The following is a 17,533-nucleotide window of genomic DNA, read 5'->3' as shown; positions in this document are numbered from 1 at the left end:
TGAGCATGAGATATCCCAAGGTATACATACACTGAATTTCTTGTGTAATCGTATTTACTGAGTATGAAGATATCCACTGAATGTCCGGAGCAATAATCTTTACTGAGTATGAGATACGGAGTTTCTTGTGTAATAGTCTTTACTGATCATGAGATAACATAAGGTATGCATACACTGAAGTTTTTGTAAAATAGTCTACTGAGCATGAGATATTTCAAGGTATACATACACTGAGTAACTTTCTTGTGTAATAGTCTTTTGTGAGCATGGGACATTCCAAGGTATACATAGAGTTTCTTGTGTGATATTATTTACTGAGCATGAAATAACCCAAGGTATACATACATTGACTTTCTTGTGTAAAAGTTTTTACTTAGCATGAAATATCCAAAGGTATACATGCACTGGCTTTCCTGTGTTACAGTATTTACCTAGCATGATATTTCTTAAGGTATACATACACAGAGTTTCTTGTGTAATCGTATTTAATGAGTATGAGATATCCACTGAATTTCCGGAGTAAGTCTTTACTGAGCATGAGATACAGAGTTCCTTGTGTAATAGTCAAAACTGATCATGAGATAACCTAAGGTATGCATACAATGAAGTTCTTGTGAAAGGCTCTACTGAGCATGAGATATTCCAAGGTTTACGTACACTGAAATTATTGTGTAGTAGTATTTAGTGAGCATGAGATATCCCAAGGTATACACTGAGTTTCTTGTGTAATATTCTTTACTGAGCATGAGATACAGAGTTTCTTGTGTAAAAGTCTTTACTGGGCATGAGATATCCCAAGGTATACATACACAGCATTTCTTGTGAAATAATCTTTACTGAGCATGAGATATCCCAAGATACACATACACTGAGTTTTTGTGTAATCGTATTTACTGAGCATAAGATATCAATTGCATTTCCTGAGCATGAGATATAGAGTTTCTTGTGAACTCGTCTACTGAGCATGATATAATTATCTTTAGGAATACATACACTGAAATTCTTGTGAAATATTCTCTACTGAGCATGAGATATTCCAAGGTATACATACACTGCATTTCCTAAGTAAACGTATTTACTGCACATGAGATATCATAAGGTAAAGGTATACATACACAGAGTTCTTGTAAAATAGTCTACTGAGCATGAGATATTTCAAGGTATATGTACACTGAAATTCTTGTGAAATAGTCTCCAATGAACCTGAGATATCTCAAGGTATACATACACTGAAATTTTTGTGTAATAGTATTTATTGAGCATGAAATATCCTAAGGTATACATACACTGAAATTATTGTGTAATAGTACTTACTGAGCATGATATATCCCAAGGTATTCATTCCGAGTTTCTTGTGAAATAGTCTTTACTTAGCATGAGATTACCCAAGGTATACATACACTGAATTTCCTGAGTAAACGTATTTACTGAGCATGAGATATCCCATGGTATAATGCACCAATTTTCCTGTGCAATAGTCTTTACTGAGCATGAGATATCCCACGGTATAATGCACCAACTTTCCTGTGCAATAGTCTTTACTGAGCATGAGATATCCCTAGGTATAATGCACCAACTTTCCTGTGCAATAGTCTTTACTGAGCATGAGATATCCCATGGTATAATGCACCAACTTTCCTGTGCAATAGTATTTACTGAGCATGAGATATCCCATGGTATAATGCACCAACTTTTCTGTGCAATAGTCTTTACTGAGCATGAGATATCCCATGGTATAATGCACCAACTTTCCTGTGCAATAGTCTTTACTGAGCATGAAATATCCCATGGTATAATGCACCAACTTTCCTGTGCAATAGCCTTTACTGAGCATGAGATATCCCATGGTATAATGCACCAACTTTCCTGTGCAATAGTATTTATTGAGCATGAGATATCCCATGGTATAATGCACCAACTTTCCTGTGCAATAGTATTTATTGAGCATGAGATATCCCATGGTATAATGCACCAATGTTCCTGTGCAATAGTCTTTACTGAGCATGAAATATCCCATGGTATAATGCACCAATGTTCCTGTGCAATAGTCTTTACCAGGCTTGATCTATCCCTTATAAATACTACATACACTGAATTATGTGTTATATACTTTACACTGATTTATTGATTGTTTGTTGGTGTTTAAATCCTCCTTCAGCACTCTTTGTTATATCATGGTGGTTATTTGGTAGAGGAATTCTCAGTTCCCTAGTAAGAACCACCAACCTTTGGGAAGAAAACTGGCACTCCTCGTTAGTTAAGATTGTAGTCAAAAGCATCTTGCAATGAGCAGGTTAGAACCCACAAACTTGAGGTTCACAGGCTAGGGCTCATTGCTAATGAACTACTTAGAACACTCTGCCAACGAGGTCTTTAATATACTTTACATAGTTATACATTAATGTGAAAAGAGACAAAAAAAGAACTTTGTAAAGATGTTTATTTACCTAACATATATATAACATGAAGATAGAGCAATATAAATAAATAAAAGATATACATACCAAAACAATTTGAGAAATTCGAAATCAGTATGGTATCAATAAACCTCATTTATAATTTCGTATTCAAATTTCCTGTAACAGTTCACTACTGTGTATTACTAATTGATAGAATAAAATAAAGTCACCGCAATTTATTGGACATGACCAATCTGCAAAGGAATGGACAAAATCAAATGCCACAACTATAAATTGGATATGAAAAGTTCACAACTGTTAATTGGACATGAGAAGGTTACAACTGTTAATTGGACATGACAAGGTCACAACTGTTAATTGGACATGACAAGGTCACAACTGTTAATTAGATATGACAAAGTCACAACTGTTAATTGGACATGACAAGGTCACAACTGTTAATTGGACATGACAAGGTCATAACTGTTAATTGGACATGACAAGGTCACAACTGTTAATTGGACATGACAAGGTTACAACTGTTAATTGGATATGACAAGGTCACAACTATTAATTGGACATGACAAGGTCACAACTATTAATTGGAATTGACAAGGTCACAACTGTTAATTGGATATGATAAGGTCACAATTATAAATTGGATATGACAAGGTTAAACTCATATATTCGATATGACAAGGTCATAGATGTTTATTGGACATAACAAGGTCACAACTGTTAATAGGCTATGACAAGTTCACAACAATTAATAGGATATGACCAGGTCATAACTATTAATAGGACATGACAAGGTCACAGCTGTTAATTGGATAAGTCACAACAGTTATTTGTTAATGACAAGGTTATAACTGTTAATTGGATATGACAAGATCAAAACTGTTAATTGGATATGACAAGGTCACAACTATAAATTGAATATGACAAGGTCATCACCATTTATGTGATAGGACAAGGTCACAACTGTTAATTGGATATGACAAGGTCATCACAACAAATTGGATATAAAATAGTTAAACAGTGAGATTCTAATGGAATTAGACCTGCTAAAGTCAAATCATTACAAAAGATTTTAAAATTGACATAGTTTTCCATACGTCCAAACATCCAAATTGTTTTTCTAGAAATTTCAAAAAATTCAAAATATGCAAGCCAGTTTTGTAGAAATCTTAGGAGCTATATGATCAAAAGGGACCTCAAAGAATAGCCAAATCAATCTTAAGTCAACTTTGTCTGAGGGAGTTGAAACTTGCATATATCCCTTGCACAAATTAGTTGATTTACAGTAGTAACACTTATCACCCCTTAAATCTTGTTGCTTACTCTAGTTCCCATGATGAACTCCTTATAGTAACACTTGCACTTTAGTGTTATTAAAAAAAATATCTTAAAGTATCTAAAAGAACTAACACAACACACCTCACTATTTCATTATCTAAAAATATTCACAACATTCATTTCTCAATCGAGCAGAATCAGCAACTTTGATTTCTACATTTATGAGTAAAAAAAAATAATTAAAAAATCAATAAAATCAACAAAGCTATGTCAATATCAATAAAATTTATTCTACTTTCTGCATATCCTAGCAATCAGTTTTACCTGGGTTTAGATGTGTGGTATAAAAGTATTAACAAAATTACTGATATCCCAAGGTAACTTCAAAAAGGGGGAAGTCAATAAAACCTTACAAAATAAACTGGGACTATATAATCATAGGTATGTTTGATTTCTTACACTTACAGTTTCACACTTTTTATTGACTTTAATACTGGAAAATTATTTAAGATATTGATAAATAACTTAAAAAAATTTATCATAAATATTTTTGCAAGACACAATCTTTGTACGAATTTTATATATATAGATAAACTATAAACCTGTTAATTCATCATTTTAAAATAAATTGAAAATGAAAATTAACAAAAACCATGGGTACAAACTGCTTTTCTTGATTTACCTTCACCAAGAAAGCACAAACCCAATAAGCTATATAAAGGCAAAATTTCATAGTCAGAAATGAGAATATGTATATAATGTAAATTCAGAATATTAATGCATGTGTTTATTTCTGTAAATCTCAGACACCCAACAATAATGCCAGACTAATAAATAGCATTAGTATTAATGATGTAGCATAAATAAATAGTCAGCAAATATGAAAATGCAAGTCAAAATATCAGAAATTGTCCCATTAACATTAATGAACACATCACATTAATTTTTAGATTTCCAACATATTGCACAACATAAGTAAACAGCTAATAATGTTATAGAATAAACATTGCAAAAAAATAGCCATTTCTTCACGTCATTTTGTGCTATTCAAGCTCAACATCAAGATTTTACACTCAGTTGTATTATACCAAGTCATTTTACAAAATAAAAGTTCAAATTTATAAATGCAATGATCTTCTGTTTAAAAGCAATTTAGCAAATGCAATGCCCATTTTCATTAAGGGCCATTCCAGACAAAATATACTTGGGAGTGGACATCACCCCACCACCCATCATTTTTTTTTTCATTTGTAACAGAATTGTATTTGCTTCCACCTCTATTAACCACAAAACGATATCATGAAGTGTCCAAATCTTTCATACATTTCCCTTTGAATAGCCCTTAACAACATTCTATAGGTTGATGAAATAATGTTTTTCGTTAAGACATTTTAGGAATGATCCAAATGCTTGCTATATATATCTAATAAGAAGATGTGATGTAGTATTTTAGAAAATATTACATTAAATACGAAAACACTTCCAAAAGCAGCTGTCTTGGCAGATCAAATATGGAATGTTAGCTAATTATTAATATCCACAAATATATATACAAATGAGATAATATCAAAATATTACATGTATAAATAAAATAATAAATACAAATTACATCACATTTTGAAAGAATGAACAAGGGAGATCCATACTTCATTAATCACAGATCTTAAAAGGAAAGTATTCCATTAAAATGAATGTTAGAGGGTAGAAATGGAAGTTTTATTTTTGAACAAGGATAATTGGACAGTAAGGTTCATTATATCAAATGCACAAAAATGGATGTGTTTACATGTAAAAATTTACTCTGACTACAAACAAACTGTGCAGTTGGAAAAGTTTTAAGGCCTAGCGTCAACTAGATATATAAAAGTTAAATACATTTTGTGTTTGAGAAGGATAATTTTGACCAAGTCATGTTACAGGTTTATCTGTACTCGAAGTAGTTTTTGTCCATTTGTTAGGATGATCCTTAATAGCTGTATCTCCATTACATGTTTGCAACATTATGCTGAGAAAGTAAGTTGAATTTAAGGGTATTTTGGAATTAATTTTCTACCATCTACAGACTCAGTTATGAACAACAGAAAATGTCAATATATTCATTTATTGGCATGGGTACATATTTTCATGAATACTTTTGGACAACTAATTTTGTATATGAGCCTATATATAGAAATTTTGTTGAATTCTTGAATTCATGGTTTTCTCTGGAAATCCATAACAATTTAACAAATTTGCAGAATAATGACTTTAATTTTCTTTTTAGTTATTAGGAAAATCTATGTCATAACTAGAACTATTTTTATCATATCTAGTTGTTTCAATCCATTCTGACAGCAAAAGCATGAATTAAATACACAAACTTTATTACATTGACAATAACCTATTGCAATGGAATGTAAAACATATAAAAATAACTCATGTAACCTTGCAAAACATAAAGTAAAATCTATTATGAACCAATTTTCTGTATCAGCTTAATATTTTTTAAAACTGGATGAATTGAAACAGATTTAGACAATGTGTCCTAGCGTTGACTTTCAAAAAAAAAATGGCAAGCAATTTTCTTTGAGAAACTAGCAACTGTTTTTTAATACATACTGTAAAATCAGAAATTATTGCGTCCGTTTATTATTGTGATTTTTTAAGAATGGATAAAAATGCGAGAATAGTTATTACGATTTCAGGAAAATCTCCATACAGATGTATGTTTCAGATATCAAAATGTGAGTTCTTATTATTGCGATACTGACACAGTCGCATTTTTCACATTAATAAAAACCTCGCAATAATATCTGAATTTACAGTACTGTGGACTCATTATTATTTGTTGAATACTGTAAATTCAGAAATTATTGCGTGCATTTATTATTGCGATTTTGTCATTTTAGAATAAAATGCGATTTTAATTTTTGCGATATTAAGAAAAATCCTGTTTAATTCATATAAAAAATTTCAAAATGCGAGTTTAAATTATTGAAATAAAAACATCGCAATAATTTATGAATTTACAGTACCAATTTTCATGGACTTCGTAGGTACAGGTGAACAACATATTTAAATGTGCATTGAAAACTGAATTTTCTTTAGGCTTGAATGCCATGAAATCAAATTTATACTGCAACTAGTTGTGTGTATTTCCTAAATATAGTAACAAAGCTATATTTTGTGCAATGTCGATTTCATCATGGATCACTTTTTCCACAATCAGGGGTTCATTTAGGGATGAAAATAAGTTTGAAATGTGTGTTAAAATTTAAATAGCTATCAATGTATTAATTTATGTTGCAGTATAAAAACAATATTAGGTCAATGTAAGAAAAATATAAACTTTTTTGTATTTGGCACAAAATTGGGGAAGGGCTCGGTATAACCTCGCCCTTCCCCAGTTTCTCAGCCTCATACAGAAAAGTTTATACTTTTCTGACATTGACCTAATATTGTATATATCCATGAAAATCCAATGTTTCCCAAATCCACAAAATAATATTAGGGCTTTTTCATTAAAATGTATGTGGGAGGGTAGGACGGGAAGTTTAATTATTGAATGTGGGTCATGGGTCTTTTTTCAGTATGCGTCTAATACCATTATGCAAAATTATCTAAAATATGGTTCTTGGTTGTAGGGATATTTTGAAAGTCCCTTCCTACCCTCCCACATACATTTTAATGGAATAGCCCTTTCCCACAACAATAAATGAATCCACAGTATAACAAGATGGCTGTGCTGATTATAAGGTAACTAAAGAAACCACTATCGTACACAGTATTAACTTAATACTACTTTATACAGAAAATATGTCAATGATAGCATTGCAGTGCATTGAAAAATTAAATAATAAAACATACATCTATATATGCATAAATAAGTTAAATATTGCACTGTTATTATAGGTACCCTTTACATTGCCATTACTAGGTAGTGATCCAGAAATAAATGTAAAATGGAGGGTCAAAGTGGAAATTTCATTTTACTTTATTCCACAATACATAGCCTGTTAAATTGAAAAATTCTTTATTTTTTTATAGTGAATCTTTCAAAACAATTACACACCATTAAATTTTAATTCAAAGAGCCTTTTGACACTGATACAAATTATTTTTGAATTTGAAGTGCCCTCTGACTTCTATAAAATTATTTCTGGAACACCACTAACAAAAACAAATATACAAACTAGAGGCTCTAAAGAGCCTGTGTCGCTCACCTTGGTCTATGTGCATATTAAACAAAGGACACAGATGGATTCATGACAAAATTGTGTTTTGGTGATGGTGATGTGTTTGTAGATCTTACTTTACTGAACATTCTTGATGCTTACAATTATCTCTATCTATAATGAACTTGGCCCAGTAGTTTCAGTGGAAATTATTTTGTAAAATTTTACAAAATTTATGAAATTGTTAAAAATTGATTATAAAGGGCAATAACTCCTTAAGGGGTCAATTGACCATTTTGGTCATGTTGACTTATTTGTAGGTCTTACTTTGCTGTTTACAGTTTATCTCTATCTATAATAATATTCAAGTTAATAACCAAAAGCTGAAAAAATTTCTAAAAATTACCAATTCAGGGGCAGCAACCCAACAACAGGTTGCCTGAATGGTCTGAAATTTAAGGGCAGATAGATCTTGACCTAATGAACAATTTTGTTTTAGAAAGATTTGCTCGAAATGCTTTGGGTTTAGATATATGAGCCAAAAACTGCATTTTACCCTATGTACTATTATTAGCCATGTCGGCCATCTTGGTTCGCGGGCGGGGTCATCAGACACAATTTTTAAACTACATACCCTAATGATGATTGTTTACAACTATGGTTAAATTCATCTTAGTAGTTTCAGAGGAGAAGATTTTTGTAAAAGATAACAAAAATTTACGAAAAATTGTTAAAAATTTACTATAAAAGGGCAATAACTCCTTAAGGGGTCAACTGACCATTTTGGTCATGTTGACTTATTTGTAGCAATTACTTTGCTGAACATTATTGCTGTTTACAGTTTATCTCTATCTATAATAATATTCAAGATAATAACCAAATACAGCAAAATTTCCTTAAAATAACTAATTCAGGGGCAGCAACCTAACAACGGGTTGTCCGATTCATCTGAAAATTTCAGGGCAGATAGTTCTTGACCTGATTAACATTTTTACCCCATGTCAGATTTGCTCTCAATGCTTTGGTTTCAGAGATATAAGCCAAAATCTACATTTTACCCCTATGTTCTATTTTTAGCCATGGCGGCCATCTTGGTTGGTTGGCCGGGTCACCGGACACATTTTTTAAACTAGATACTACCCTAATGATGATTGTGGCCAAGTTTGGTTAAATTTGGCCCAGTAGTTTCAGAGGAGAAGATTTTTGTAAAAGTTTACGGACGACGGACGCCAAGTGATGAGAAAAGCTCACTTGGCCCTTTGGGCCAGGTGAGCTAAAAATGGGGAATGTGCCCCCGCTAGCATATCATATAAAGTTATAAAGGGACATAACTGAAGAACGGTAAAAGTGACACTACCCAAATTTGCACTTGATCTGAGTTTTGTGGTAATAAGTATTGTGTATAAGTTTCATAAAATTTGGTTGAGGCAAACTTAAGCTAGAGAACGAAAACGATAAATTCAGCAATTTTTCCATTTGTAAAGGGTCATAACTCTAGAACGATATAAATGACACCACCAAAATTATAACTTGATCTGTGTTTTGTGGTAATAAGCATTGTGTATAAGTTTCGTAGCATTTGGTTCAGGCAAACTAAAGTTAGAGAACGGAAACGTAAAATTCAGCAAATTTTCCATTTGTAAAGGGGCATAACTCTAAAACGGTTAAAGTGACGCCACCAAAATTCAGTCTTGATCTGTGATTTGTGGTAATAAGCATTGTGTATAAGATTCACAACATTTGGTTGAGGCAAACTAAAGTTAGAGAACAGAAACCAACTTTGGGACCTACGGACGTACAGACGGACAAGGGTAAAACTTAATGCCCCCTCCGCTACGGCGGGGGCATAAAAAATTGAGAATAAAATTTGATTAAAGTTTTACTGTAACCAACTTTTATAGTGAAACATAAATGTAATGCCACACTAATTATGTGAAACATAAATGTAATGCCACGCTAGTTAATTATGAAACATAAATGTAATGCCACACTAATTAGTTATGAAACATAAATGTAATGCCACACTAATTAATGTGAAACATAAATGTAATGCCACACTAATTAATGTGAAACATAAATATAATGCCACACTAATTTATGTGAAACATAAATATCCAGTCACAGTTTAAACAACAATCACAACACCTATAATGAATATAGAAATAAAAATGCCCGTTCTGATTGCCCAACACAGTTTTCACAATATAAATTGCAAAGAATTAATACTTTACAGTACAGTAAAACCTAGGAGACAAGAATATTAAATATTTCACAGTAAGGTTAAACCTAGGAGACATGAATATTGAATATTTTACAGTACAGTAAAACCTAGGAGACGTAAATATTAAATATTTTACAGTATTATAAACCTAAAAGACTTTCGTATTATGTATTTGTATTAAAAATAGCCGCTTTCCCTCCTTTTCTGTAGTCGGACACAGCATTTATTCTATTGTTGACCTTCTTTATACCCTGAACTTCATTTAAACCTTCTGAAGCCTTCACCATCTTATGTCCCATTTTTCCTAATTCATCTATAACTTTCTGTGGAAATCCATCTGAAATCATATAAAAAATATAGGTTACTGTGTTTTCGAAATTGTTCTGCAGAATTTTCATCCTTTTTGTTGTATCTGTAATTGTAATCTATTGCAAACTATTGAAAAATGACAAAAATAAAACAAATATTGAAATAGTGACAAATGTACATAAAATATTAGAAAATATACAGTGTAAACTTATTTTTTTCATCTTGTCATTAATGTATTAAAGGCAGATCATTGATAGTCTTATGCTAAATTTTTCACAATAATCTAAGACTCAGACAATTTACCACTTAACATATATTGAATATATGGACAAGCCACATATTGTTGAAATCTGAATGTTGACCTGTAGATCTTATTTTTATGGTTGGGTTGTTTTCTATTTAACATATACCCAACATCTGCTTTTATTATCCGAAACAGGGATCCAGAGGTAACAAGAGGGTATCAACAGGGATCCAGAGGTACCAAGAGGGTATCAACAGGGATCCAGAGGTAACAAGAGGGTATCAACAGGGATCCAGAGGTAACAAGAGGGTATCAACAGGGATCCAGAGGAAACAAGAGGGTCTCAACAGGGATCCAGAGGTAACAAGAGGGTAACAACAGGGATCCAGAGGTAACAAGAGGGTATCAACAGGGATCCAGAGGTAACAAGAGGGTCTCAACAGGGATCTAGAGGTAACAAGAGGGTCTCAAACAGTTAAGCAACAACTTCTAAATAACTTTTGCCTATTGATGTGAGAGGTTATATATCTATTTTCTAAAATCTATATTTTTAAAAGTTGTGACAAGGTGATATTTTTGAGGTACTACACCATGTTTGTCACAATATTGCACAATTTTTCCATTTACAAGTACTAACTACTAACAAAAACAATACTAACCCGAGGTAACTCCTAAAAAAATGTTTATATGTAACCAAATTGTATTTTCAGTATTAGGACATACCTTCATACTCTACATCAGAAGGATAAAGCTGTGTGTGGATCCTAGGAGCACTAATAGCATCTGCCATTGTCAATCCAAATGATACAACATTCAGTAATACCTCTGTCACACCTATAAATGATTTAAAAAACACATTTTTATATTTTTCTTACACTTCAGTTTTTCTAAGCTATAATAAACTTTCCCATCAAATGTTTTGCATCACATGAAATGAATGGACTACAAAGATACTATAATCACTGTGATTATGCAAGTATTCTGAGTATTACAGTAAAATTCACAATATAAAAGAATACCTGCTATAATGAGAGACAACTTTCACAGAAATTTTTACTCGAACCCTACAGAGAGACAGCAATAATAACATACCAGTTATAATCCTTGATCCATTGGCTCCACCAATCACAAGTCTCATTTTGCAAGGGGAGTCCTGGTTATACAAAATAACTGGTGCCATGTTGGAAAGTGGGCGTTTCCCAGGAGCAATATAATTCAGCTGAAACGATCAAATGATATTGTATTCTAATGTATAAATGGTATGTGTGTTTTAAAAGACATATCTACTGTGGATTCATTATATTCGTTGACCATACCAATTTTGGTGGACAGACAAAAAATTGTATTTTCATGGATATCTGATTTTTGTGGTTTTCCAAAAATTTGTATACAAGCCTTTGGAAATTTTATACTTTGTTGAACATTTAAATTTTTGGTTTCCTTATACCAAGGAAATAAACAAAAACTGGTACTCCAAGAACAATAAATCCACAGTACTTATTAAATATATGTGTTATTCTTTTTTTGTTGTTTTTATTTAAGGTGGCTGGGGGCCTTAATTAAAATCCATAGAATTTTTTAATAATTTGTCAAAATGAAGTTTTAATCATGCTTTTTTCAAAAATATAATAAAAAGTATGGGTCACCTGACTTTTTTTCACGCTACAGGTTGTGCAAAATTGTCAAATTTTGTATTGATTATGCATAGAAAATCCAATTTTGTGTGATAAAAAGAAAATTACACCATAGAATTTTAAGATAAAATGTGAGAAGATAGCTCTTATAACATGCTTTCAGATAAGAAAAAGAAAAAATGGGGTCACCGGACTTGTTTTCTTGCTACATATTAAAATAGGTAAATTCACAACACTTTCTATTATAAAATTACTTTATCTGAGTTATCTCCCTTACTATCCGAGTTATCTCCCCTTATTTGGCAAAGTTGAAAAAAAATTAATCAAACAAAAATATTGTGTTTTGTGGAAAATACAGCTGTAAATATGATAAAACACATGATTTTCTATATTAACATTAGAAGTCTTGCACATGAATTACATACTACTCTCAAAATTTGCACATTTCATTAAAGATCTAGACAAATTGTTATCTGCTTCTTCAAAATCCAGATGGAGGAAGACACCCGAGCCACCTTAAAATGGATGGGACAAGACCAAATTAAGCCTGTGTGCCTCTTCTCAAACAAAAATCCAAATACAAAAACAAATTTTTACAGAAGCTGATTACTATATAAGGAAAGTTAAAAGAGGACAAGATGATTCCAGATTACCATCTATAATTTGCCTTTATGACTGTTTTTTTCTGTTCTGTTTAATCCCTTTTGTTTTAAAAATCTTTGGATGTTTTTATTAGCTCTTGGTTTTCAAACTTTTGGCATTGAGCATACTTGATAAAGGTTATTCTAAAAACATGTGTTTTGTGAACAGAAGCTGAATCAGGTGTTTTGTTTTTACTACCACTGAGTTGGTATTGGTACTGGTAGACTTTGAGTCCCTTTGGGATACCATATCCATCTAGAAACCAGTTCCGTATTATCATGAATCAAATTATACATTTTGTGTGTAAATTTCCAGTTAAAAAATACCTTTTTAATTGTACTTAAAATTAAGCTCAAACTCCCCGTGACAAAATTGACCCTTCACAGTTTCGGATATTCTCTTTTTGCCCCATTGGATGGACACTCTGAGGAATTTCATATTTTTTTTGCTTTCCAAACATTTGGTCTTAATTGTACCTTATCGCACCGTGGTAAATTATGACGTTGTGATTGGTTTAATGCCGTTACATGGTGACCCCCTATGGATCCGTAGGGGTTAGTAAATTTCATATGGGGTTCATGACATCACGTCTTCTGTTAATTGTGACGTCATCTATTGATGTTGTTGTATTTCATTGTTTATTGTTCTACAAACGCGACAGGAAAAGTCCTGTGTGCGATAAATTCATTATACAGTTCACTACTGACCCCCTACGGACCATAGAGGGTGAGTAAAATTTATAGGGAGATTCGGCCTTCGGCCTCACCCCCTATGGATTTTTCTTACCCTCTATGGATCCGTAGGGGGTCAGTAGCGAACCATATAACTTATATATTTCATATTATGAAAGTTGTCCAAATAACCTGTCATGTACCTGAAATTATTATCCTATGATTTTATAAACACTTTGGAGTCTACAGGACTTAATAGAAATTATTCATAAAATAATTAGGTACAATGAAACTGATCTGTTGTAAAGTATCAAACCCTATATTGTCCAATTGTTCTACTACACTCCTCATACCTTGTTATTTTTGGTATCAGGATTATCAGGATCAGCAAAATCAGCCATCTGGTTATTCAGTAAAATCCCAGTATCTGTCATTATCTTAGATCCAAACCAATAATTGACCGTTCTGTTGAATAAAGCATTTTCTTAAGAATTTATTTCATCTCAGAAACTATGAACTTACATGCAATTTGTAACACTGAACATTAATCTTTAGATGAAAGATACTATTAACTTATTATATACAAAAACCATTAATTCATAATAAGCATGCAAAATTTAAAAACATTGTCGTGCAGCTTATATCAAAATACAACATGAATTACTGTCATATACCAATTTATTGATGATAGAAAAGTAAACAGTCATAATTTGCCTTGAATTTTATGCCCCTGCAGTAGACTTCTCGTTCTTAAATAAACTACTAATTCTTTTCCATTGCAAATACTTTCAAATTCATGTTACTGATTTGATGATGATAGTGATTTTCCCGCAAATTTTGTTTGCTTATCAGCAACATTGCAAAAACAATGTGTAACACTTGAATGAATTATTACCTACCCTTGCTACTTTATGGTATACCCTTAGGTCAAAGAGACCATAAACTTACATAGTCACAGAGACCATTAATTCCTGAGCATCTATAACAGATATATGAGATGTTCCTTTCTCAGGAGACATGGCTACCACACCATTGTTGAGGACAGAGAAAAGTTAGATGATAGACTTACGTAGTCACAGAGACCATTAATTCCTGAGCATCTATAACAGATATATGAGATGTTCCTTTCTCTGGAGACATGGCTACCACACCATTATAAAAGGAAGGATCAGCATGTGTCTTTTCTGTTGTCTTATTCATGATCAATTTAGCCATAGCTTTACTACAAATACAATTTGGCAATTTGTTACAACACACATTTTTTTATTCACGTAGAAATGATGCTGAATTCTAGATAAAATCATGCATGGATCCCAAAATTCCTGTTAGAAAAATATTGGGTTACAAGAACTGAATATAGATGATTAAGTTTTACTATCTGTTGTACTCCCTAAATGCATGTAAATGTAAATTCTATATGTTTTTAAGAGTTCAAAGTTTCAAGAAAATACCTGCTGGAAACATTTTTGATCTGCAATAGTATTTTCCAATTTAGAGGAGAAAACAGAGCAACAGCCATTATGAAAAACTTATGACTTACTGGCCTGAAATTCAGATTACACAATATTTCTATATATCTATTAGGCTGGTAACTCCTCTTTTAAGAAACTTGTTACGGTTCCTACTATATTTTCACTGAATTATGGGCTTGTGGTTTATAGTGAAACTGGTTAGGAATAAAATATTAACTTTATATCTTGTTAATTTATTTTAAAGATGCAATTCCCAAACAACTCTTCATTTTGCATTTTGATATATTTTCAATAGTGGCAATACATATTCAAAATGTGGAACAAGTCAATACAAAACACATGATGTAACATGTTAAGCAGGATTTCCATAACCTTTCAGTAGTACCTCATTTCCCTTATTATTATCATGACTGTTTGTACTATCCAAGGTTTTGTTTTTCATTTCTGTCTGTTGCTTATCAAACAATTACAATGATATTGTCATGCCAATGTTGACATGTAAGATTTCTTTGCTTATTTTAGTCTGAAATATGTTGATATTACCCTAAGCCTGTGTTTTTAATATACAGATGAAGAATTATCATTAATAAACGAAGAGTTGTTTTAAACCAGTGCTAGGAACCATTTTAAACTTGCATTGTTAGTGGTAAGAGCTTTGGTGACTATGAGATGAAGAACAGCAATATAAGTGTTATTCCTGGCTTTTGGTTGTGTGGGGAATAGGTGTCATGAATTATACAACATATTCATACTCTTCCATTTAATTATTGCTCTGTTTTAGACAGTCTTTTGAACTTGTTTTTTTACAGATTTTCAACATTTAAATATATTTCTTGTGATACAGCTACTTCAGTTATCTCGCAGTCTCTACATTCAAAACTTTCCATGGTCCTTTTTTCAGAACAGGCCTTTCACTTATTGTAAATAAGGACTTACTCTAACATCTTACTAGTAGCATTCAATGCAGAAGATTCAAATTTGGGGTCAGCTAGTTCTTGTTGTTGAGCAAAGCCAAATTTAAATGCCTGCAAAAACAATTGCTCTCTATAATCTATTATAAATATAAAATAAGGAAATGTGGTATGAGTGTAGAATCACTAGAATAATATAATTAGTTATCCAAACTATAAATGAATAGCTTCCCATTTTAATTTGTTTTCTAAAAGAATAAATGAATTATAAGTTATAAATTTTAATTTTAATTTTTCTAATTTAGGAAAAAACCTGCAAAAACCTGTGTAAATCATGCAAAGATATTTACTGGCTAAATAGTGTTCCTGCAATTTTCAAATGTTTGCTTACATTTTCTTTGTACAAAGAAAAATCTTCATAACATGCTATGTAGGTCAATTTATTAATTCAATTTCATTAACTAGTTATCAAGTACTGTAAATTCAGAAATTATTGCGAGGTTTTTATTAATGCGAATAATGCGATTGGATGAGTATCGCAATAATAAGAACTCGCATTCTGAATTTCGATACATATAATGTATCCAGATTTTCTTGAAATCGCAATAATTAATCTCGCATTTTTGTCCATTCTTCAAAAAATCGCAAAAATAAATGCACGCAATAATTTCTGAATTTACAGTATGAATTTCACAACCCTTACCAACTGTATAAATAACTACTGGTTGAAAATTTGTAATGAAACTCAGGCAAAGATTAGAGAGAAATTTAAGAACATTGTCTACTGTTGAAGACCATATCTAAGGTGTCTTTTGGTTTTGGTATTGTTTGTTTGCTGTCTTATTATCATATATCCCATATTTCCTTTACTTCATGAAAGTCCAGAAGAAGTTCAGATTGGACAATTTTCATTGTATATTTGTAAATAGACTGAAATAAAATTAAGAATGGAAATAGGGAATGTGTCAAAGAGACAACAACCCGACCATAGAGCAGACAACAGCCGAAGGCCACCAATGGGTGAAAGCATGCTGACTTTTAGATTTCTTTTGCTCTTTTGTGTACTTTGGTTGCTGTCTTATTGACACATACAGTTGAACCTCATTATGTCGAAGTCGAAGGGACCAGACCAAAGTATTTGACTTATCAGAGGTTTGACTCATCCGAGGTCCAGTGTGTCATCATAAATTTGGAATGCATGAAATACAGTGAGATTTGTGTAAACTAGATATTTTGAACAGTGTGTCTATTTTCGATATGACATTTTATGATTGTGTATTCATCTCCATATTTTTTGGTCCTTCATGATAATTAAACACACAAGAACAGATACAAATCTTCACAAACAAGCATTCTGAGAGTATTGCATGGCAATACATAGTCCCCTACCGGGTAAACATTCGTTTTACTGGAACAAAATGCTAACTTGTTCTATAACTTGTCATGGTGTAAACAAAAAGTAAATATCATGTCAATATCTTCAAGCATGACTAAAAACAGTGTGGAAAACTGATTATATGAGTGAAAAAAACATTAGATATGTTTAATAGTTCTCTAAAATTAGATATGATGTAACTTAT

At 31.8% G+C, this 17,533-nt stretch overlaps 1 protein-coding gene across 1 annotated transcript in view; it reads right to left on the bottom strand.

The window, feature by feature from the left end:
- Positions 1-2,422: 2,422 nt before the first annotated feature.
- LOC127723453 (scoloptoxin SSD14-like) overlaps positions 2,423-17,533 on the bottom strand; it is a 34,618-nt gene continuing 19,507 nt past the window's right edge. The window contains exons 11-16 of the mRNA XM_052230090.1: positions 15,979-16,067; positions 14,640-14,792; positions 13,924-14,035; positions 11,716-11,842; positions 11,347-11,457; positions 2,423-10,407 (exon numbers count right to left, since the gene is read on the bottom strand). Coding sequence (XP_052086050.1) covers positions 10,235-10,407; positions 11,347-11,457; positions 11,716-11,842; positions 13,924-14,035; positions 14,640-14,792; positions 15,979-16,067 — 765 coding nt within the window. The 3' untranslated portion in view covers positions 2,423-10,234. The remainder of the gene's footprint in view (positions 10,408-11,346; positions 11,458-11,715; positions 11,843-13,923; positions 14,036-14,639; positions 14,793-15,978; positions 16,068-17,533) is intronic.

This window comes from Mytilus californianus, unplaced genomic scaffold (genome assembly GCF_021869535.1).
Source record: "Mytilus californianus isolate M0D057914Y unplaced genomic scaffold, xbMytCali1.0.p SCAF_13, whole genome shotgun sequence".
NCBI lineage: Eukaryota > Metazoa > Mollusca > Bivalvia > Mytilida > Mytilidae > Mytilus > Mytilus californianus.
This window is presented reverse-complemented; position numbering and strand designations above follow the sequence as displayed.